This window comes from Cetorhinus maximus, chromosome 1 (genome assembly GCF_964194155.1).
Source record: "Cetorhinus maximus chromosome 1, sCetMax3.hap1.1, whole genome shotgun sequence".
In the NCBI taxonomy this organism is placed as follows: Eukaryota; Metazoa; Chordata; class Chondrichthyes; order Lamniformes; family Cetorhinidae; genus Cetorhinus; species Cetorhinus maximus.
In genome coordinates this window covers 130,387,482-130,409,668 of record NC_135879.1, presented here as the reverse complement: position 1 = coordinate 130,409,668, position 22,187 = coordinate 130,387,482, and the positions used below count along the sequence as shown (strand labels likewise).

Genomic DNA, 22,187 nt, shown 5'->3' with positions numbered 1-22,187 from the left:
CACAGGAAGCGCATAGCGCTTCCCGTCGGGTGGGCCTTAATTGACCCGCCCACTTAAAATGGCAGCGGGGCCCGTATCGGCTGCCTGCCTGCCCATCAAGGGCAAAATTCTTCCCAGTTTCTCTGCCTAAGAGGCCTTATGCTATGCCTATGAATTCCATAGGAATTTGATATTTATTCTGAAAACTAACAATATCACCAGCTTGTAGTAATGAAATAGGATTGGATTTTTGTGAAAAACCAAAAGCGATGGTACTCTACTGTCCCTTTAGTAATCACACCATTCACACAAGATACTTACGAGATGGAAACTTGCTGATGTTGTTTGCAACTCGGATGAGCATCCTTGCTCCTTTCATGTGGTCTCCACGCTTCACATGAGTCTACAAAGAGAAGATACATCTTCAATTAATAAAATGAAACAAAACAAGTTATATTCATAAAGCACTTTTATGAAACATCCTAAGGTGCTTCACAGGAGCATTATAAAACAAAATACGACAATAAGCATAATAAGAATACATTAGGTCAGATGACCAAAGAAGTGTCTTAAAGGTGGAAAGTGAGGTGGCAGTAGGGTGTTCCAGAAATTAGGGCCTAAGCAACTAAAGGTGTGGACACCAATGGTGGAGCGATTAAAATCAGGGATGCACAAGAGACCAGCATCAGAGGAGCACAGGTGTCTCAGGGAATTGTGGGGCTGGAGGAGAGTACAGAGATAGGGAGGGACAAGGCTAAGGAGGGATTTGAAACCAAGGATTAGTATTTTAAAATCAATATATTGCTTAATTAGGTGCTAATGTAAGTCAGCGAGCAAAGGGATGATAGGGGAATGGGACTTGCTGCAAGTTCAGACAAGGGCAGCAAAGTTTTGGATGACCTCAAGTTTACAGAGGATAGAATGTGGGATGCCAGCCAGGAGTGCACGGGAATGGTCAAGTCTAGAGGTAATGAAGGCATGAATAAGGATTTCAGCTGCAGAGGAGCTGAGATGAAGCTGGGCAATATTACAGAGGTGGATATAGGTGGCCTGAATGATGGCACAAATAGGAGGTTGGAAGCTCATCTCAGGGTCAAATGTGGCACTAAGTTAAATTTTAATGTGGCTTATTCTCAAACTGTTGCCAGGGACAAGGATGGAGTTGGTAGCTAGGGAACGGAGTTTGGAGCAGGGACCAAAAACAATGGCGTCAGTCTTCCCAATATTTAATTAGAGGAAATTCCTGCTAATCCAGTACCACTAGATGTTGGATAAACCGTCTGATGATTTAGCAACAGTGGAGAAGTCAAGAGAGGTGATAGCATCAATGTGCATGTGAAAACTAACACTGTGTCTTCACAGTATTACTGAGGGGCAGCAAGTAGATGAGAAATAAGAGGGGATCAAAGATAGGCCCTTGAGGGAAACCAGTGCAGGAGCAGGAAGAGAAGCCATTGCAAGTGATTCTCCTGCTATGAATAGATTGATAAGGATGGAACCTGGTGAGAGCAGTCCCACCCAGCTGGATGCCAGTGGAGAGGCAGTGGAGGAGGATGGTGTGGTCAATTCTATCAAAGGCTGCACACAAGTTGAGAAGGATGAAGAGGAAATGTTTACCTTTGTCACAGTCACATAGGATGTCATTTGTGACTTCAATAAGGGCCATTTCGTTACTGTGGCAGGGGTGGAAACATAATTGCAGGGATTCAAATGTGGAATTCTGGGAATGATGGGAACAGATTTGGGAAGCAAAAACAGATTCAAAGACTTGTGGAAAGGAAAAGGTGGTTGGTGATGAGCAGTAGTCTGCAAAGACGCTAGGTTCAAGGCTTGGCTTTTTGAGCGGAGGGGTGATGACGGCAGGTTTAAAGGAGAGCGGGACAACACCTGAAGACAGAATGGTTTACAATAACCAGGAGAAGTGGCGTAATCAGTGGTTTAGTGGGAATATGATCAAAGGAACAGGTTGTGGGTTCTCAAGGACAAGATGAGCTCAGGGAGGGCATGAGGGGAGATAGGAGAGAAACTAGAGAAAGATGTGAGTTCAGGGCTAGGGCAGAGGAGAGCTTTAAAGGAAGTTTGACTAGGTGGGCCAGTGGAAGGGAAGGGTGTGGCAGAGGCAGCTGATTGTATTGACACAACCTTTGTGACAAAGAAGTCCATGAGCTCCTTGCACTTGTAAATCTAAATAATTCCTGCTAATAGTTTAATTCTACTCATGCTTTCCCTGAAATAGGACAACCACTTTCCATGCCATAGACCATTTTTAAATAAACTTGCTTAAATAACTCAAATAAATGTCTAAATAACCTCTTCAAATTTTGCCCACTAAGATGCACAAGAGGTTGATTTGTTCAAGAATTTTCCTTCTCTCTCTTTGAGGAAATACATACAGAATATCCCCACCCCAATTTAGATGAGAGATTTGGTAGGGGTGCTGGCATAAAATGGACGGTATTGGATAAAGCATCAATATTCATCTTCCTTATTCTCATTTCCATTGACTTTGATATGTGGCATATTTTGAAGTTATGATAAAACAGGAATGTTCTATTTGCATATGTAGTGGAGGACCTGCATATGTAGTGGAGGAACTACCTTCCTACAATTGGTGGTGTTTTTCCATTAATAGCTCATAATAGCCCTTTATATCCAGAGTGGTATATGTGCATGAAGCACATTAGAACGCATCAGTTAAGAGTTGACTGTTCAGCACTTGAATATTTTAAAATACCAACACCCAGAAAACATGTAGTACAATGCTCACCAGGCACTAAAATCTCCATCCTAATAGAATACATGAGTGGTTTTAGTTTCCTACCTTCACCAGAATATAGCTGTGTAGAATCATAAGGTTTGTTACCATTTCTGAGGGGATTTTGATTTTCTGTGCCTTGAGCTCTGTGTACATACTAAATAGCACATCATGTGCATTCCTGTAGTTTCCTGAAACAAAGCAAAAGATACAGTAAATCTCACTGCCTTCTCAATATCTGCCACATATATTGAATTTTGCAGTTTACTTTTTGGCAATTAGAGTACAACTGTCTTGTTAGGCTATTAATCTATGACAGACATGAAGTTCTCTGGGGATTTAGAGTTATTGCATCTATTTAAAGAGAACTGAGTTTCTAGAATTGGTCACTAGCAATCTGATTATTCACAGATTAATTTTCAATAGGCAATATTGAAACAAAAAAGCTGCAAGAGCTTGAAATTGAAAACAATGGAAGATCACCTAATAATTCCTGAAAGACACTAACTGGCAGAGAACAGACAACTATTCACTTTCTGCAAGCATTTCTCCATCTTTAGTTACAATTATTTCTAGTGGAAGCTAACCAAAGCAACTCAACTGTCAGGTTTGCCAGTTTAATCTTTTCATACACAGAATCAAAGCTGTTACATTATTTGGATTGACTTCAGCAACTCATTGTAAATGAATTGGCAGTCAATTATACGACATATTAATTGTCTTCTGACATTAATATATCTTACAAGAGTAATTCTCTAAAATTTAGATCCCATTGTTCAGCCAATATTCGTTCGTTATGAAATAATTCAATGTGTGCGGGTGCGATAGAAATCTAAAAACAACAAACAAATCTATTGTTCGCAGAGTACACAATCCAAGGTTACTTTGTGTACCACTTCTGATGTCAGTTCATAGGAACTGTATTAGAATAAGAGAAAGTATAGGGAGAAACTTGAATCGTTACACTGTGTTTTTGTCAATACAGTTATTAGTCATGAGAATCTTGCCAATTAAAAGCTTAACTTTGTTGGGGTTATTCCAGGATGACAATAAACACATTGTTGGAAGGAACAATGGAAAATAATTTTTAAGAACGGCATATTTTGTAACAGTTATCCCATAAAGGTTTGCGCAAAAAGAGAAAAAAATACAGGCTTCAATATAGCTTTTTTCACTTGCATAGATGATCATACCTGCAGATTGTTCTTCTCTGGCGATGATTATGGCTGTTCTGGCTGCTTCTCGATATTGCTTCAATGCCATATACAGTCGGAAAAGGTACTTTGCATCCTATATTGGCAAGGTGAGAAGGGAAAAAGTTGGGGGAGGGTGGTGGGATGGGGAAGAAAAGCACAGTATTAAACTTTACATGCAAATTTGTATATTTCAGTCATTTAGCAATTAATAACTGCACATAAAATTGATAAAGAGTCTTTTTAGTATGCTAGTCTGATGATTGAATTTGTTACATTAAAACAGAATTAAAAAAATATGCTAAATATATTTAGCTGGAAATCAATATCCTGACAACCCTCCTCCCAGAGCTCAAGGTTGATATTTTTAAAATCAAATAAATGATGGAAGAAATGCAGGAATTTGTTACTCCTACTATTCCTTTGGAAAATGAGCAAAAATAAAATCTGCTTAAAAAAAACACTTCATAATTTGTAAAGTACTTAATTGTCCTCACTGTCCTGATCATCAAAAAGTTGTTCCAAAATTCCCAAGTTTCAAATGGTTTTTGAAAATAACTAGTTAAACTTCAAAGGCTCCTAAAATAAAAACAGAAAATGCTGGAAAAACTCAGCAGGTCAAACAGCATCTGTGGAGAGAAAAACAGAGTTAACGTTTCAGGTTAGGGATCTTTCATCAGAACTGGCAAAAGTTAGAGATGTAATAGTTTTATGCAAGGGGCGGGTTGGACAAGGCCAAAAGGAAGATCTGTGATAGGGTGGAAGACAGGAGAGATTGAATGACTTAAGAGTTAGTCTTAGGGGGCTAAATGGAATGGTAATGGGGCAAGGAAAGACACAAAGGAATAAAAGATATTTTATCCTATCACTGCTTGCTTGTCCCTACAACCACCCCACCCCCAACTTCTCTACCCCCCCCGCTCCCACCCACCTTAAACCAGCTTATATTTCACCCCTCTCCTAACTTTACTCAGTTCTGCTGAAGGGTCATGAGGACTCGAAACGTCAACTCTTTTCTTCTCCGCCGATGCTGCCAGACCTGCTCAGTTTTTCCAGGTAATTCTGTTTTTGTTTTGGATTTCCAGCATCCGCAGTAGTTTTTTGTTTTTATAAAAGATATGCCTAAACTGTCCTGCTGTCTGAAAGCAAAAATAAGGCAAAAAAAGAAAAACCAAAACATGCAAAGAAAAGGAAAGTGAAGCTCAATGTAAGCTTGAGGAACATAACCTCATCTTTCAATTAGACACTTCACAACTCTTCTGGACTTGACGCTGATTTTAAAATTTCAGACCATAACCCCATTTTGTTTCTTTTGCCCTTTTACTTGTCTATTCAGTCTAATTAAAGTTAAATAGGTTATTCCCTTGTGTTTGACAGCACCTCTCAGCCCCATGACCTCCACCAAAGAGAAGGACAGGAGTAGCAATCTTCTGAGAACACCCACACCTCCAGTTTCCTTTCACACAACATCTTGATTTGGACACAAATCACAGCTGCTTCATTGTTAATGGGACACAATCCTGGAATTCCGTATCTACTCAACACCATGACGTTAGCATCATCACAAGGAAGAGGAGGACTACCCACATTCTCAGAGCAATAAGAAATTGGCAGTAAATGAAACCCTGGCAGTGTTGCCCACACCTCAGGAAGATGATGACGTAATGGTAACGTCATTGGACTAGTAATCCAGTGGACCAGTCTAATGATGTGGGGAAGGGGTTCAAATCCCACCATGGCTGCTGCTGGAATTTAAATTCAATTAATAAAATCTAGTCTTAGTAATAGTGACCATGAAACCATTGTTGATTGTCGATAAAGAAAAATCCCATCTGGTTCACTAATATCCTTTAGGGAAGGAAATCCGCTGTCTGGCCTACATGTGACTCCAGATCCACAGTAATGTGGTTGACTCCTAGCTGCCATTCAGTTCCAGGGCAATTAGGAATGGGGCATCAAATGCTAGCGCCAACCTTCCATTAAAGAATAAAATAAAACATCCAGAGAACAAAATGAGGAAAAAATTCTTGTCATTTTAAAGCATACTCTTTTTCAAGCTACAGCAGAAATCTAGGACAATATCTCTACAACAGAATTCCACTGCAAACTAAACTGGGGAATTTTCAAATGTGTTTTACATTGCATTGCACTAAACTGACTACTTCAGCAACCAGGGAGCTAAGATCAAAGATCAGTCATTTTGTTGCTGAAACTAAACATTGCAAACACATTATAATTTGAAACATGGGAGCAGTCAAACATAAAACAGTTAATAGTTCAGGTATATCATAATTTAAAAAAAAAATTAAAAAGCAGGTTATTATCCCAATCGGGTCATTAAACTCAAAATAAGCCATATATGATAGAAATATTTTTAAAGATAATATGTGAAAAAATCTATGTGCATTGTAATAGGCACTGCATCCACTTAGTAAACACAATACCAAAGCAGAATCAAGTACCTCAAGAAATTACTTTGAATAATACAATCTTAGTAACATACGAAATAGGAGCAGGAGTAGGCCATTTGGCCCCTTGAGCCTTTTCTGCCATTCAATAAGATCATGGCTGATCTGTTTGTGTTTTGAATTCCACATTCTCATCTATCCCCAATAAACTTTGATTCCCTTGCCTAACAAGAATCTATCTACCTCTTCCCTAAAAAATATTCAATGACCCCACTTCCACTGCCTTCTGAGGCAGAGTTCCAAAGCCGAAACTGCACACAGTATTCAAGATGTGGCCTCACCAATGCCCTGTATAACGGAAGCATAACATCCTTACTTTTATGTTCATTTCCTCTTGTAATAAAGAATAACATTCCATTAGCCTTCTTGATTACATGCTGTATCTGCATACTAACTGTATGTTACTCCTATGCACGAGAACACTTAGATCCCTTTGCACTTCGGAATTCTGCAGTCGTTCTCCAATTAAGTAATGCTCTGCTTTTTTATTCTTCCTGCCAAAGTGAACAACTTCACATTTTACTACATTATACTCCATCTGCCAGAGTTCTGCCCACTCGCTCAACTTATCTATATCCATCTGCAAACTCCTTATGTCTTCTTCACAACATACTTTCCTACCTATCTTCATGTTGTCTGCAAACTTAGCTACCATGCCTTCAGTCCCCTCATCTAAGTCATTGATGTAAATTGTCTGATTGGTAGGATGTGACTTGTGGAGTCCCATAGGGGTGTGTGCTGGGGCCTCAACTTTTTACAAAGACCCATTTATGCATACTCTGTTTTCTGCCAGCCAGCCAATCCTCTATCCTGGCTAACATGTTACTCCCTACACCATGAGCTTTTATTTTCCGCAATAACCTTTGATGTGGCACCTTATCAAATGCCATCTGGAAATCCAAGTACAGTACGTCTACAGGCTCCCCTTCATCCACAGCACATGTTACTCCTTCAAAGAGCTCTAATAAATTGGTTAAACATAAAATACATTAATACATAATTAGGTACATAATGTAGCATGCAAAATAAATAAGAAAATATCTAGCACATATAATTCTGGATCAGAGTTACCTTGGGCATCCCATCGCTCTCACCCATTAGATAATCTATCAGCTGACTAGTTAGCATGTCATCCTTGGCTTGTCCAACCTTGCAAAAGTAAAAACACAACTTAAAAAATAAATCACCAATTCTGTAGGGCCTTCTATACCCTTACAAGAATACCCTTCTCATAATGCAGAAGTAAGCACAATCTTCTAATAGGATAAGGAACAAATTGCTGATCCCTGAAGATGCAGTAACACTGGGGGGTCATAAACCTGTCCTTTCCACACCATACAAAATGTAGCTTTGGCTCAGTTTTGTAGTATATGGAGAAGAAGTAATGAAGATGAGTATAACATACACAGAAATATTTTGATTTTTTTTGGAATAAAACCTTGGCTTTATAAGTTTCCATTCAGTAATCGTACGAAGTAAAATGGAACAAAAATACTGGAGAATAAAACTCTCTCACCTCATTCTCAGGAACACACTGCTGACTGCATAAAAGATAGGAAACAGATCAACAGAACACGCCTCAGCTCCTCCTACACTTGCTGCAATATGGCAGCTCACATTGCTCCTTTTGTTCCAATAAAGTTTTGAATATATTTACATTTTGGCAAAAACACTCAACTATTCAGGAGGCATAACCATCATATAATGGATGCCCCTCAGCAAATCTTTTTGCATGGTCAGAATATCTTTCATATAACTAGGCATAACTATAGCATTAAAACACACTATTTAATACATTGTATCACCCTCACCCATTAGATTAGCTGATCAGTTAGAATTTAATTCTTGGTAAGTCTAATCTTGCAAAAGTACAAACAGAAGAAGTTCTTGCTGTCCTCTGACAAATTTGTCATCAACCTCAGATAGATCTGTCCCAATCACAACTGGGAGCAACAAATTTACCAAGGATTAAAAATGCCCTCCCATATTTTCTCTACATTGCAGGTACAACACCTCAGAGTCCTGATACAGCAATTCAAACAAATATTTCAAATTTCCTAAAAGCAGCAAAGAGGCAAAAAAAAAATCTCTCAAGCAATTACAATTTCCCAAGGAGGAAGTTACAGCCCATAAATTGCAAGGTAACTATGTTCCGTAACATAGCCGGGCTGAAAATCTAATTCCATTCATAGTCTAGATTTCTCTCTTTTAAAATAAGAGGATGGTCCAGCTGTGGAATTTCTCAGGGCTTTATTCTCCCCGGGAGAGTCACTCAACTTCCCAATCAATGGTTGGAAGAGGGAAGATGAAGAAATTTACCACCCAGTAACCAAGCTGGATAATGCTGTATTATCAGCATCCGATCTCTGATATTCTGGTAGGCTGGCACAACCTCTGTTACTGCTATATATCGCATGCATTTTTAACCTTGAATTGCTAGTTAACACTAACACTACTGATTTAGAGAAATTATGGATTTCTTCTTCTACACTGAAAGTTAAGCTCTTTCCATATAGTTATAAAATAGTTACTGCAGCTTCAAAGGATTGCTGTTCCATAGAATGTTAAAGAATAGCCTTTGTTTTATGTCTAACTATAACAAGCTATTACCATACTCTTACCGCTTCAATGGCCATCTCAATTGCTTGGCCATCTTCAGATACTGGGCATTTCAAGAAATGTTTCAATGCCTGTTAAACAAAATATGTCAGAATAAAGTTAGTAGTGTGTATTCCTTTAAAATAAATATCAATATTTGTGTCAAGAAAATCTGCATTTACACAGTGCTTTTAACATAGAAAAACATCTCAAGGTCCTTCATGGTAGCATTATCAAACAAAATCTAACACTGAGCCACATAAGGAGATATCAGGACATATGATTAAAAGTTTGGTTAAAAAGGTAGGACTAGAAATTTAGTTGCATAACACTGCCCAACCGCTGTTGCCTGGGGGCAGGATGCACTGCCTACCATTTTGAGTGGCCCGCCTGGCATTAATACATGAGAAAGAAGTATGCAGGTATGTTCATTCTGTGTTCAGGAAGACTTGGAAACTGTTATCCTGATGTCACACAGCCAACTGGCTGATATGCTGTCAGTTCCAAATTTGAGCCATCCAAGTCCTGTGTATGTATTTGTTCATCAAAGATCTGTTGTGAGGCTACAAGATGGGCCCTGTACTACTGCTCCTTAAAGGGCCGGACCTCCAAATGGAAGGTAAGGTAATATTTGACAACTTTTTCAAAGTGTCTGAAAGTTCTCTGAAGTGTTTCTGGAGGTCTTTTGCGTTCAGCTGCTGGATTTGCTGCAATGTTGCTGTATTTTCATAGGGAGGGTGGAGGAGTACATGCCCTGCCCACACAGGCTAGAACAGCTAAGGATGGCAGCAGCAGTAGTGCCTCTAAGTCTGTAGTATGGCAGGGAAATGGAGCAGAGATTGCAAGGAGGGCAAGCTCTTCCCAATGCTCTCCACCAAGTTGGAGCCAGAATTCTCCATGTTCATTGACAGTAATAGGAGGCTGTTTGGCAGGTCAGACAATGCAGCCAGCATCTCGATGTGCACACCCATTCCTGCATGCCCTGCCATCTGGATCCTCCACCACCTCATCCACTTCATTAACCTGCCTATGTCCTCTGCAATCTTGCACACAGTTTGCCATACCCTTAACACCATACAGTTTCCACCACCAGTGATGCATTCAGGCAAATACAATTTGTCCACTACACGTGATGGCTAGTATAGCATTAATTTCAAGCAATGTAATTTTGAGTACTGCCGAAAAAAGAGACATGCTATCGAAGATTTTTGTCTTGCACTCGTCAGTACAAATGTAAGGGTGCCAAGTTTCAAAGAGAGCAACAATTTATACTGCACAGAGCTTAATGTTGTCACTGTGTTCCTGAAAAGTACAACTTTAAATGAAATATTAAACGAATCAGATTTTCCCATTACAACCAATGTAAAAGCTATAGTTAGGTTCTGTAGGATATTTTTCATCAGAAAAAAACATTATAATTATATAAGCCCTGTAAGCTGAAATACTTTACATTCCTGGATTCCTATATGCATAAATGAAACAAGAGTAAAATAAAATAGATTTAAAACTATAAAAAAAAATATGCTAACTCTTTCTACTTAACTCCCACTCGCTGCATTTCTCACTCCCTGATCCTCCCACTTGATGTCTCTCCTGCTCCCCAGCCCTCCCGTTTGTAACCTCTTCTACTCCCTGACCCTCCCGCTCACTGCCTCTCCCTCTCCCCAACCCTCCCTCCCACTTGCCTGCTCACCCACTCCCCAACCCTCCAGCTCGCTGCTTCCCTCTCCTGCTCCCTCTCTGAAACCCTCGCAGTGAGAGGGGCAGGGAGAGGGAAGAAATGAGTGGGAAGCAAGAGGAACTGTGAGTGGAGGGGCAGGAATGGAAGCAGCAATCGGGGAGTAGTGGGGGCCAGGGAGGGATGTGGCGAGCAGGAGAAAGGTAACGAGCAGAAGGGTCAGGGTGAGCGGGAGAGTAGGGGAGGCAAGCAGTGAATGGGAGAGAGCCAGTGAGCAGGAGGGTTGGGGAAGGAAGCGGCAAACAGGAGATAGGCAGTGAGTGCAAGAGGGGCAGTGAGCAGGAGGCCGCTCTAAATTGGCACCGACTGGGTCACGTGATGCTACGTCAGTCCCAGCACGAAACAACATTAAAGTGGAAACTCCAATGCTAAGCCTGTGTACCGGCCTCATTATATCCCACCTCACCCACCTACTACCCTACCCACTTACCTCACCCACCTACCCATTCACTCATTCATCCACTCATCCATTCACTAACATTTATACTGGACATTTAAACTTACCTTACAGCAGCTAGTGTTGTCTTTCCCCTTATACTGCAGCACTGTGATGGAGTTCTCCAAAGGACGCTGCACTCCACATTCCTGGAGAAGCTGGGCTCGGATATCCCGGCAAGAAATGCAGAACAGCATTGAGGCATGGAAAGGTTTGAACAGAGCAGCAATCCAACAATGATTGCTACTCTGCAGAAGATCCAGGCCTAAATCTTAGGCATTCTCTGAAATAACCCATTTATAATTATAGCAAACCTATCAACTTATCTCTCACTTACTTGGTTGCACCCATCTCAAATACACTGACCTAGGAAGGGGAAGCAAAATAAATCACAAGTACTCACTCGTGTGTACTGGCCACAAAGCATGAAGAATTTGCCAGCCAGGAAATGTTTCTTTTCACCTTCGAAGTACAATGCTATACTCTGATAGTCTTCATTATTCGCATCAGTACCTGCAGAGAAGCATATGTAATCTTACATGCTAGAATCTAATCTAAACTAACAATATTTTGCTAAATTCTAGGAGAGAAAGCAGATACTTTTATAAAAAAAACTTTGAGGAAATGGAAAACAATTGAGTTGGCAGACATGGTGAATAGCTGAGCAATGCAGATCAGATTAGTCCCAGGTTCAATCTTCAGTCAGTGTTGAATAAGCCAAGTTAAGGCACTAGGCTCCTGTAATATGGAGAAGAAAATTGGAAATTGGCCAGGGTTTCTGCTCCTAATCACTATCTGGCAATCCAACAATCCCTGCTGAAAATGTATGTGTGAACCTCAGGTGAGAGTGAGCTATCAGAGAGCACCTGGGTCCTGGTGGCATAGGGTGAGGAAATTGGGAGAAAGAAGATGGAAGAAACAAGGAGTACTAGAGCTGTAGACAAAATCAAAAATGATCTGAGGGGAAAGAAAACGTCATTGCCAAGTCAGAAATATTATTTTGCTACACTTGGGCAATGGGCTTTAAATGTGTGCCTTAGTACAATTAGTATTAGGTTTACTTGTACTCTTAATTGCATCCTTCAATTATTTTGAAATAAAAATTCATACAACCATTAAGGGCAAAAAATCATCTGTGTGCTTTTTGCTGTTTGATACAACTCTGATTCAATATTGTCTCCCACTTTTTTGACCACTAAACCAAGTTACCTGAAAAACTACTGCAAATGCAGATCCTAAATTTGTATTTGTGCTGTATGTGCTTATTTTCAACCCAGCCCCTCTCTTAAATATGGACTTACCAATAATTTCAGCATAGATTTCCATTTGATTGTGTTGCTGTGCAAGCTGAAAGGCTTCATCATTACACTTAGACATCACCAGAAACTGGATGGCAGAGCCATAGTCGCCGAGATGCAGGAAGAACCTAAAAAGAAAGAAAAAAATCCTCTCTATAAGAGCTAGTACATCATTAATATTAAACACTAATTTTTAAATAACACAATATTATCTGAAGGAAACCTAAGTTTTTGTTTACAAAGGGTCAGTGTTTTAAAGTTTTGATTATAGCACAGCATATAACGGGTCAACAAAAGCAAATTACAACCAACTAGAAAAGAAAAATGAACTAGCATATTTCGCAATCTCAGGATGTCCCAAGTTAATTACTTTTCAAGTGCAGACAATGGTTTTGTGGGTAAATGTCAGTCAATTTGAATACAACATAAACAACAAGTTAAATAAAGCTTAGTTAATCTGCTTTGATGGTGTTGGCCGAGGAAAAAATGTTGACCAGGAGACCTGGAAAACTTGAATAAGTGGCTATGAAATCTTATACATCCAACTGAACAGGTGGACAGGGCTTTGTTTAAACTCAGATATAAATGATGGCATCTTGGACAATGCACCAATTCTTCAGTACTGCATTAAAAGTTTTGAGATTGCATGCTCAAATTCTGCATTAAAACTTGAATCTATGACCCTCAGAGGCAAGATTGTTTCGACTGAGACAAGGGACAAGGTCACACTTAGTTGTTTTTTAAATGCAGCAACTAGTGTGGCGTTCATGACCAAATCTGTTTCATTTAGCAGAAATCTATTAGGACACAATAATCCTAGAACATTTGCAAATTAATTATAGTTGATTAAGCCAGCCTGTGTACCTGGCTACCATTTTGGCCCCATCGATTGACTGAGTTTCTCTAATGATACGAACAGCTTCTTCTGGATTGCTGAGATGATCCAACTGAATTCGAATCATGTTGTCCCAGTCCTTGGCATTTTCATATGCCATTGCAGCTTCCTTATATCTAGAATTCAGTCACAAAAGAAAGCAGTTTAATAATAAATTCCCCACAACAAGACACCTTCGCAACCAGATCCAAAAATAAAGACTGGATATTAAAATATTTAGCACTAATTCTAGCCAATTCCACCACATCCCATGATATCAAGAAATGGCTGGGTACACTGGATGCAGCAAAAGCTATGGGGCCCGACAATATCCTGGCTGTAGTACTGAAGACCTGGGGTTGGATTTTCGTGGAGGAGGCAGAAGGGTTGAGTTGGGAAACTTTCCAACTTGGCAGATTCATCTCCTTTAAAATGACCCCCTCCCCACCATATTCCTGTTCCGGGGAGATGGGGGCATGATGGAGTTGGGCTCACTGCCTCTAAAGGCAATTTGGGGATGGACGAGTGCCAAGGCAGACTGGTTAGAAGACCCACCTCGAATCTCTGGGATTTTGGCTGAATTGTATTAAAGGTCATTAGGCCCTCTAGCCCTCACACCCCTTTGCCCACTCCCACCCATCTCCCAAGCCTTCTCCATGCCTCCCAAACCCAGTGTCCCCATGCCCCTTCACGTCCCCCATGCCCTCTCCAACCTCCCCTGCATCTTCCATGCCCATTCACCCAGTATGCACTATGTACAGAACCAGTAAGCCATATAATAAATGACAAGTGTTTGATAATGCTCATGAAAAAATAAACGCCCAAAAAAATCTCAGTTGAAAAAAACTGCTGCTCTTACAGCCTTATAAAAGGTAGAAGACACAGCCGTCCATAAGTATTAAAATTAGAAGCTTAATCCCACTTCACACCTCTTAATCTTCTCCAAATAAACATACAGATATTGAAACCCCAAATCAAAGAAAGAATAACTTATTATAATCTCAAAGATGTGAATCAATCAAAGCTGGCACTCCCCTTCAAGCCGTCTAACAGACCCTTGCTGAGCTGATTCCATTCGTAAGTTTTGGAGCTCAGACAAGAATTCATAATGAGACCATCTGGGAACTGCATCAACAGAAACAGATGGCCAGACACCTGTTTCCCCATATGGCCTCATTATCAATTCCTGGCTGACCTCCAAGGCTTACTAATGGGGTTGGATTTTTTGGAGCCTGCTAGAGTGGGCAAGGTGGTGTGCAGGCTCAGACAATCATGCAGGAGATGGCGCATCAGAACCCCAGCGGCGGAGAAATGGTTCTCAATTATATTTGCGGTAGGATAAGCAAGCGGGAAACTCACCCATTATCGATGGAAACCTCATAAATATTCAAAATCAACCACTGGCATGTAATTTAGATGTCCTGATGTTACAGCCACTCCCACATCGGGGTGGGGTGGGGGGGGGGGGGGGGGGGGGGGGGGGTGCTAGCTTTGATTGTCTGACATCTTTATGAGGTTATAATAAATTGTTATTTCTTTGATTTGGTATTTCAGTACCTGTAAGTATATTTGGACAAGATTAAGAGGTGTGAAGTGAGGTAAACCTTCTGTTATTGATGCTATGAAGGGCAGCAGTTTTTGTCAAAGGAGATTTTTTTCTCAGTTTTCTCATGAGCATGGCCACTGTTATATGGTGCATTGGTTCCGAACACAGTGCATACTTGATGAATGGGCATGGAGGATAGCGGGGTTGAGGAGGTGGGTGGAAGGGGGGGGGGGGGAGCATGGGTAAGTCCTTGTAATCTTAGCTGTCAAAAGGATCCCAGATCCAGACGATGGTTCACAACTCCTCTGAGGAGCCCCGAACCACAAGTCTTCAAGAAGCTGGCTGGACTTCATGAAAATTGCAGGGGCAGTGTGGGGGCTGGGGAGTGGTGGTGAGCTGGCATAAGATGCATATCCTTGCAATGGAGCTGGCCAGGTCAGGAGTGCAAGTTGCAGGCTCTCTACCTGCGCCTTTACCTTGTGCTGGCGAAAATTGCTGGAAACGGGAACGGGGGCGGGAATCCCAGAATCAGGTCCCACCCTGATCACTCATCTTTAAAGGCCTCCAGAGTTGGCATGAATGTGAAAATCTTGGCCCTGTACTCTAAAACTAGCCAACTTGGTCTCTAGCCAAGCTGTTCCAGTACAGTCCAATACTGACATAAGAACTAGGAGCAGGAGTAGGCAATTCAGCCCCTCAAGGCTCCCCCGCCATTTAATACGAACATGGCTGATCTCATTTCAGCCTCAACTCCAATTTCCCACCCTCTCCCCATAACCTTTCAACCCATTACTAATTAAAAATCTGTCTATCTCCTCCTTAAATTTATTCAGCGTCTTGGCATCCACTGCACTCTGAGGTAGTGAATTCCACAGATTCACGACCCTTTGAGAAAAGTAATTCCTCCTCATCTCTGATTTAAATCTACCACCCCTTGGCCTAAAACTATGGCCTCTCGTTCTAGAATGAAGGGAAAGTATCTGCTCCACCTCTACTTTGTCTATCCCCTTTAGTATCTTATATACCTCAATTAGATCTCCTCTCATCCTTCTAAACTCTAGCGAATATAGGCCTAAACTGCTCAATCTCTCCTCATAAGACAAGCCCCGCATCTCTGGAATCAATCTCGTGAACCTCCTCTGAACCGCCTCCAGTGCAACTACATCCTTCCTCAAGTAAGGGGACCAAAACTGTGCACAGTACTCCAGATGCGGTCTTACCAATGCCTTGTACAGTTGCAACAACACTTCCCTATTTTTTTACTCTATTCCTTCAGCAATAAATGTTAAAATTCCATTTGCCTTCCTTAATACCTACTGTACCTGCATACTAGCTTTCAGCGATTCATGCACGAGGACACCCAGATCCCTCTTCACTGAAGCATTCTGAAGTTTCTCTCCAATTAAATAATGTCGCCTTTTTATTCTTCCAACCAAAATGGATAACCTCACACTTATCCACGTTAAACTCCATCTGCCAAATTTTGGCCCATTCACCTAAACTGTCCATATCCATTTGTAAATGTCTTATTTCTTCTTTGCAACTTACTTTCCCACCTATTTTGGTGTCATCTACAAATTTAGCTATTGTACCTTCTGTCCCTGAATCTAAGTCATTAATATAGATTGTAAATAGTTGGGGCCCAAGGACCGAACCCTGTGGCACCCCACTAGTTACAGCTTGCCATCCAGAAAAAGACCCATTTATCCCGACTCTCTGCTTTCTGTTGGTTAGCCAATCCTCTATCTAAGCTAATATATTACCCCTAACTCCGTGTGATCTTATCTTGTGTATTAATCTTGTGCGGCACCTTATCAAAGGCCTTCTGGAAGTCCAGATATACTACATCTACAGGATCCCCATTATCCACTTTGCTTGTCACATCTTCAAAGGACTCTAGCAAATTAGTCAAACACCATTTACTCTTCAGAAAACCATGCTGACTCTGATGGATTACATCTAGCCAGCAAAATGGAAAATTGCCCAGGTATGTCCTGAACAAAAAAAAAAACCAGGTTAAGCCAATTATGTCCCATCAGCCTACTCTTAAACATCAAAAAAGTGAAAAGACAGAGTCATCAACAGTGCTATCAAGTGGCATTTGCTTACCAGTAACTTGCTCACCAATGCTCAGTCTGCCAGAAACACCCAGTTCCAGACTTCATTACAGCCGTGGTCCAAAAATCCCTGAGTTCCAGGGGTAAGATGAAAGTGACTCCCTTTGACATCAAGGCCCTACTAAAACTGAAGTTTACGACATTCTGGCTGCTGTTTTTGGGCCACATCAGTCAATGATGTGAGGCAGTAGCACCACCATGAACTGTATCTTTTTAAGTGCCCTAAGATCCAGTACAGAATAAAATTTTCCAAAGTTCTTAGCAACCATGAAGTAGCATGTAAAACACATCCTCTTCTTGATGCAGTCGAACCTACTCAATTGTCAGAATGGCAGAAGACTTCTGATCTGCATAGCCATTGGTGTAGTTGAGGGTCTTAGATGATTTGATCAAACTATGCTGCAGGGGCATAGGATGTAGCTTTAATAATATAATGGGTACCTCACAATGTGTTATCCTTTCCTAGTTGGCAACAAAAAAGAATCCACCATTGCTTGCATCACTTGCAACAGTGAGGTTGTCTAAAGCTGGTCCTTGGTCAGTGGGAGAGACTAGTTTCAGAAACTACTTTTAGTTGTCTTCAACATTCTGGAACATCTGATGAGCAGATCCAGTCCAGTGGATCTGAAGACAAGTAATTCAAATTTGCAACAAACCCTGTTGGAAGGTTCATCTAGGATCCCACCCAACAACCAGCTTGATTGACAGGGTTGGCTGCCTGTTGTGCAAGGAGGGTTGCAGCACAAGGTTACAGCAAAGGAGCAGGTAGGTTTAGTGGTCGATGGGTTGTGGGAGGGTGCAACAATTTGAGAGGTTAGGAGGAGAGAGACCGTGGCAGGTGAGTAGACCATGGGGAGAAAGGTGATTGCGGGGAGGGGTGGGTAGAATGTTGGCAGGGTTGTGATTGTGGTGGTGGGGGGAGGTTCAGAGCATGGTCGAAAGGCAATGATTACGGGGGATTATTTCAACATTGCATGTTACTGTGAGTATGGTGATGATGAGAAGGGTTTCTACACTGTTTATCGACATGTTTTTGAGAGGATGGGGTGGGGGAAGGGGTGGCGGGAGTGCACTGATCGTGGGGTTAGGGGTTTAAAGCTTTGTTGGAGGATTAGTTATCACAAGAAGGTCAGGGAAGATAACAGATTACATGGGAAAATTGCGGGTGGGGCGATTTGGTGGAGGGGGGTGGTTGTGGAGGTGGTGGGAAACGGACAGATTGCAGGGTAGGAAGTGTTGGGAGATGATCAGGGGTCAGAAATTGTGGCGGTAGGGTATTTGCTGGCTAAGTTTTTTGGGGGAGGTGGGAGACACTTCTGCTTCTCCTAGCCCCATGAACAGCGTTGCAAGTGCACTTAACTTGGGATCCAACCCTTCTTACCTCCTTTACCTATTGGGCTTCCTGAGGCTTGGGAGACATGGCCGCAGGGGTTAAAAATAAAAGCCTTGTTAAAATGGGGGGCTCTTTAAAAGTTTTCAGCAACCAACCTGAGAGTGGATTGTTCATCCACCCTCCTGTCTCATCTCCATTAAAGGTGCAAGTAGGTGGGTCCAGGTGGGTTGGGATGTGTTTGAAATTGTAACTACCCGGCTGCCGCAAACCAATCAGTTTTTGGAGTCTAAAGCTACTCTCAAAATGGCTGGTATATTGATAGTGTGAAATTCACTCAAAGGGCTGTGAGACTTTGGAATTTTCTACCCCACAGAGCTGTAGATGCTTAGTTGCTGAGCATATTCAAGACAGAGGTCCATATCTTTTTGGTGCTAAGGGAATTAATACATATGGGGATGCTGTGGGAAGGCGGAGTCAAGGTAGAGAATCAGCTATCATCTTACTGAATGGCAGAGCAGGCTCAAAGGGCCTAATGGCCTACTCCGGCTCCTATTTTTTAATGTTCTTATGACCCAAATCAAATTGAGATAAGCAATGATGTACTCACACTGCTTTGGCTTCAGAGTAAATGAAGCGGACACAAACTGAATGTTAAAAATATTCCCAGGTATTTATCACTAAAATGACATTTTTAATCTCTTTCCTATGGATAATAGCAGACTATTCCATTGACTTTTCTCACATTAAAATTTATCTTATAGCCCCCTGTGTAATTTGGGTCTGTGGAATAAGCACCTGTAACATAACACCACTAGTGATATATTGGATTAAACTAAAGGCGTTCGTAAGGATCAGTGTAAATTGTTCATGAACAGTTTTAAGAGTCAATTAAATTATCAAGACAGGTTGCATAAACTTGATTTCTACAACTTAGAGTTTACATGGATGAGGGGGTCATCCAATCAAGGTGTTTAACATGATAAAGGGGATTTGATAGAACAGATGCAGAGAAACCATTTCTTCTTGTGAGGGAATTCAGAATAAGGGCGCATAATCTTAAAATTAGATCCAGGCCATAAAGAAATGAAGTCTGGCAGCACTTTTTTGCATGAAAGGTACTAGAAAGGTGGAATTTTCTCCCCCGTGAGGTTGTGGATACTGGGTCAATTGGAATTTTCAAGACAGAACAACATATTTTTGTTAGGCAAGAATATGGATAGATGAAAGGTGAATAAATAGAGTTGAAGTACAGGTCAGTCATGATGTAGCTGAATTGCAGAACAAGCTGACAGGTCTACTCTTATTACAACGTTCCAATTACAGTAGTTATATTCCACTTGTACAAGATTGTACCTTCCATCAGCTTCTTTTGCCTTTGCATACTGCAGGTGTATCTTGGGAGATGTTACATAAGGGAGAAGCTCTCCAACTTTTGCCCTGGGTTACAAAATAAAAGATCTTTAGAATGGCTGCATCTGACAGAAATGTTTTTGAGCAATAGTATGAAAAACAATAAATAGTTACGCAGTATATGAAAATATTGGAGTTTTCTTTTCAAATCTATTACAAGTTGATCTACCAACGTGACATTACATGCTTTTGTGTTCTAATCTGAAAGTGCTTTGTAAAAAGGGTTGATGTAAATTGCTTATAATTTCACAAGTGAATTGACTGTTAAACTTTGAGCCCTCTCTCAACACTTTAGTGTTTGCAGCTCAATACTGGTTTTCATAAACAAACTGAGTCTCCAATAAACTGAAATTTGTGGCTTTGTGCACTGGGTATTTTATTTTATTCATTCACAGGATGTGGGCTTCGCTGTCTGGGCCAGCATTTATTGCCCATCCCTAGTTGTCCTTGAGAAGGTGGTGGTGAGCTGCCTTCCCGAACTGCTGCAGTCCCTGTGGTGTAGGTACACCCACAGTGCTGTTAGGAATGGAGTTCCAGATTTTGACCCAGCGACAGTGAAGGAACGGCGATATATTTCCAAGTCAGGACGGCGAGTGACTTGGAGGGGAACTCCCAGGTGGTGGTGTTCCCATCTATCTGCTGCCATTGTCCTTCTAGATTGTAGTGGTCATGGGTTTGGAGGGTGCTGTCCAAGAAGCTTTGGTGAATTTCTGCAGTGCATCTTGTAGATGGTACACACTGCTGTTGTGTGTCGGTAGTGGAGGGAGTGAATGTTTGTGGATATGGTGCCAATCAAGCAGGCTGCTTTGTCCTGGGCCGTGTCATAGTGGACGTGGTGGCATTAGTGGTATTGCCACTGGACTAGTATTCCAGAGACCCAGGGAAATGCTATGGGACCCAGGCTCAAATCCTACCATGGCAAATGGTGGCATTTGAATTCAATAAAAAATTAAATCTGCAATTAAAATTCTGATGATGACCATGAAACCATTGCTGATTGTTGTAAAAACCCATCTGGTTCACTAATGTCCTTTAGGGAAGGAAATCTGCCGTCCTTACCTGGTCTGGCCTACATGTGACGCCAGACCTACAGCAATGTGGTTGACTCTTAAAAATGCCTTCCAAACAAGGGCAATTAGGAATGGGCAATAAATGCTGGCCGAGCCAGTGATGCCTACATCCCATGAACGAATTAAAAAAAAGCTTCTCGAATGTTGTGGGAGTTGCACCCATCCAGGCAAGTGGGGAGTATTCCATCACACTCCTGACTTGTGCCTTGTAGATGGTGGATAGGCTTTGGGGAGTCAGGAGGTGGGTTACTCGTCGCATGATTTCTAGCCTCTGACCTGCTCTTGTAGCCACAGTATTCATTTTCTGATCAATGGTATCCCCCAGGATGTTGATAGTGGGGGAATTCAGCAGTGGTAATGCCATTGAGTGTCAAGGGGCGATGGTTAGATTCTCTCTTGTTGGAGATCGTCATTGCCTGGTACTTGTGTGGTGCATGTTATTTGCCTCTTGTCAGCCCAAGCCTGGATATTGTCCAGGTCTTATTGCATTTGGACCTGGACTGCTTCAGTATCTGAGGAGTCGCGAATGGTCCTGAACATTGTGCAATCATCAACGAACATCCCCACTTCTGACCTTATGATGAAAGGAAGGTCATTGATGAAGCAGCTGAAGATGGTTGGGTCGAGGACACCACCTGGGCACTCCTGCAGTGGTGTCCTGGAGCTGAGATGACTGACCTCCAACAACCAGAACCATCTTCCTTTGTGCTAGGTATGACTCCAACCAATGGAGAGTTTTCCCCCTGATTCCCATTGACTCCAGTTTTGCCAGGGCTCCTTGATGCCACACTCAGTCAAATGTGGCCTTGATGTCAAGGGCAGTCACTCTCACCTCATCTCGGAAGTTCAGCTTTTCTGTCCATGTTTGAACCAAGGCTGTAACGAGTTCAGGAGCTGAGTGGTCCTGGCAGAACCCCAACTGGGTGTCAGTGAGCAGGTTATTGCTAAGCAAGTGCCGCTTGATAGCACTGTTGGTGACCCCTTCCATGCCCAGGTTTCACAATTAACCTCTATCATGTGTGAAGCCCATCAGATTCTCCTGTGGCTTCCAGACAGTGTAAAATATTCCTGTAGACCAATGTATACTGACTAAAACTACCTGTTAGAATAATTTATAAATTAAATAATGCAAAGAAGCCAAATGACATAGCAAGTTGCTCAACCATGCACAATATTTAAATATCTATTAAAACAATACAAATTAGAATCCATTTGCAAGGATTTATATGTGCTTTCTTTACAATTTGGTTTTTGAAGCTTAGTAAGCAACAGTACCATATAAGACTTTCTATTGTAATTTACCACAAAGATAAAGCAGAAAGGTCCCAATTGTCACAGGGACCATATAATCTGAAAACAAAAGCTGTGGTTA

General features: G+C 41.5%; 1 protein-coding gene across 5 annotated transcripts in view; it reads right to left on the bottom strand.

The window, feature by feature from the left end:
• wdr19 (WD repeat domain 19) overlaps nt 1–22,187 on the bottom strand; it is a 154,906-nt gene that overhangs the window by 13,548 nt on the left and 119,171 nt on the right. For all 5 annotated transcript variants that reach the window (XR_013577234.1, XM_078546254.1, XM_078546268.1 and 2 more), the window contains 9 exons: nt 19,689–19,772; nt 13,330–13,476; nt 12,469–12,593; nt 11,571–11,680; nt 9,017–9,085; nt 7,467–7,544; nt 3,928–4,024; nt 2,801–2,925; nt 301–382 (listed from right to left, as the gene is read on the bottom strand). Coding sequence is in view for 4 of the 5 variants with exons in the window: in XM_078546254.1 (XP_078402380.1) it covers nt 301–382; nt 2,801–2,925; nt 3,928–4,024; nt 7,467–7,544; nt 9,017–9,085; nt 11,571–11,680; nt 12,469–12,593; nt 13,330–13,476; nt 19,689–19,772 (917 nt within the window). In the remaining variant the exon portion in view is untranslated. The remainder of the gene's footprint in view (nt 1–300; nt 383–2,800; nt 2,926–3,927; nt 4,025–7,466; nt 7,545–9,016; nt 9,086–11,570; nt 11,681–12,468; nt 12,594–13,329; nt 13,477–19,688; nt 19,773–22,187) is intronic.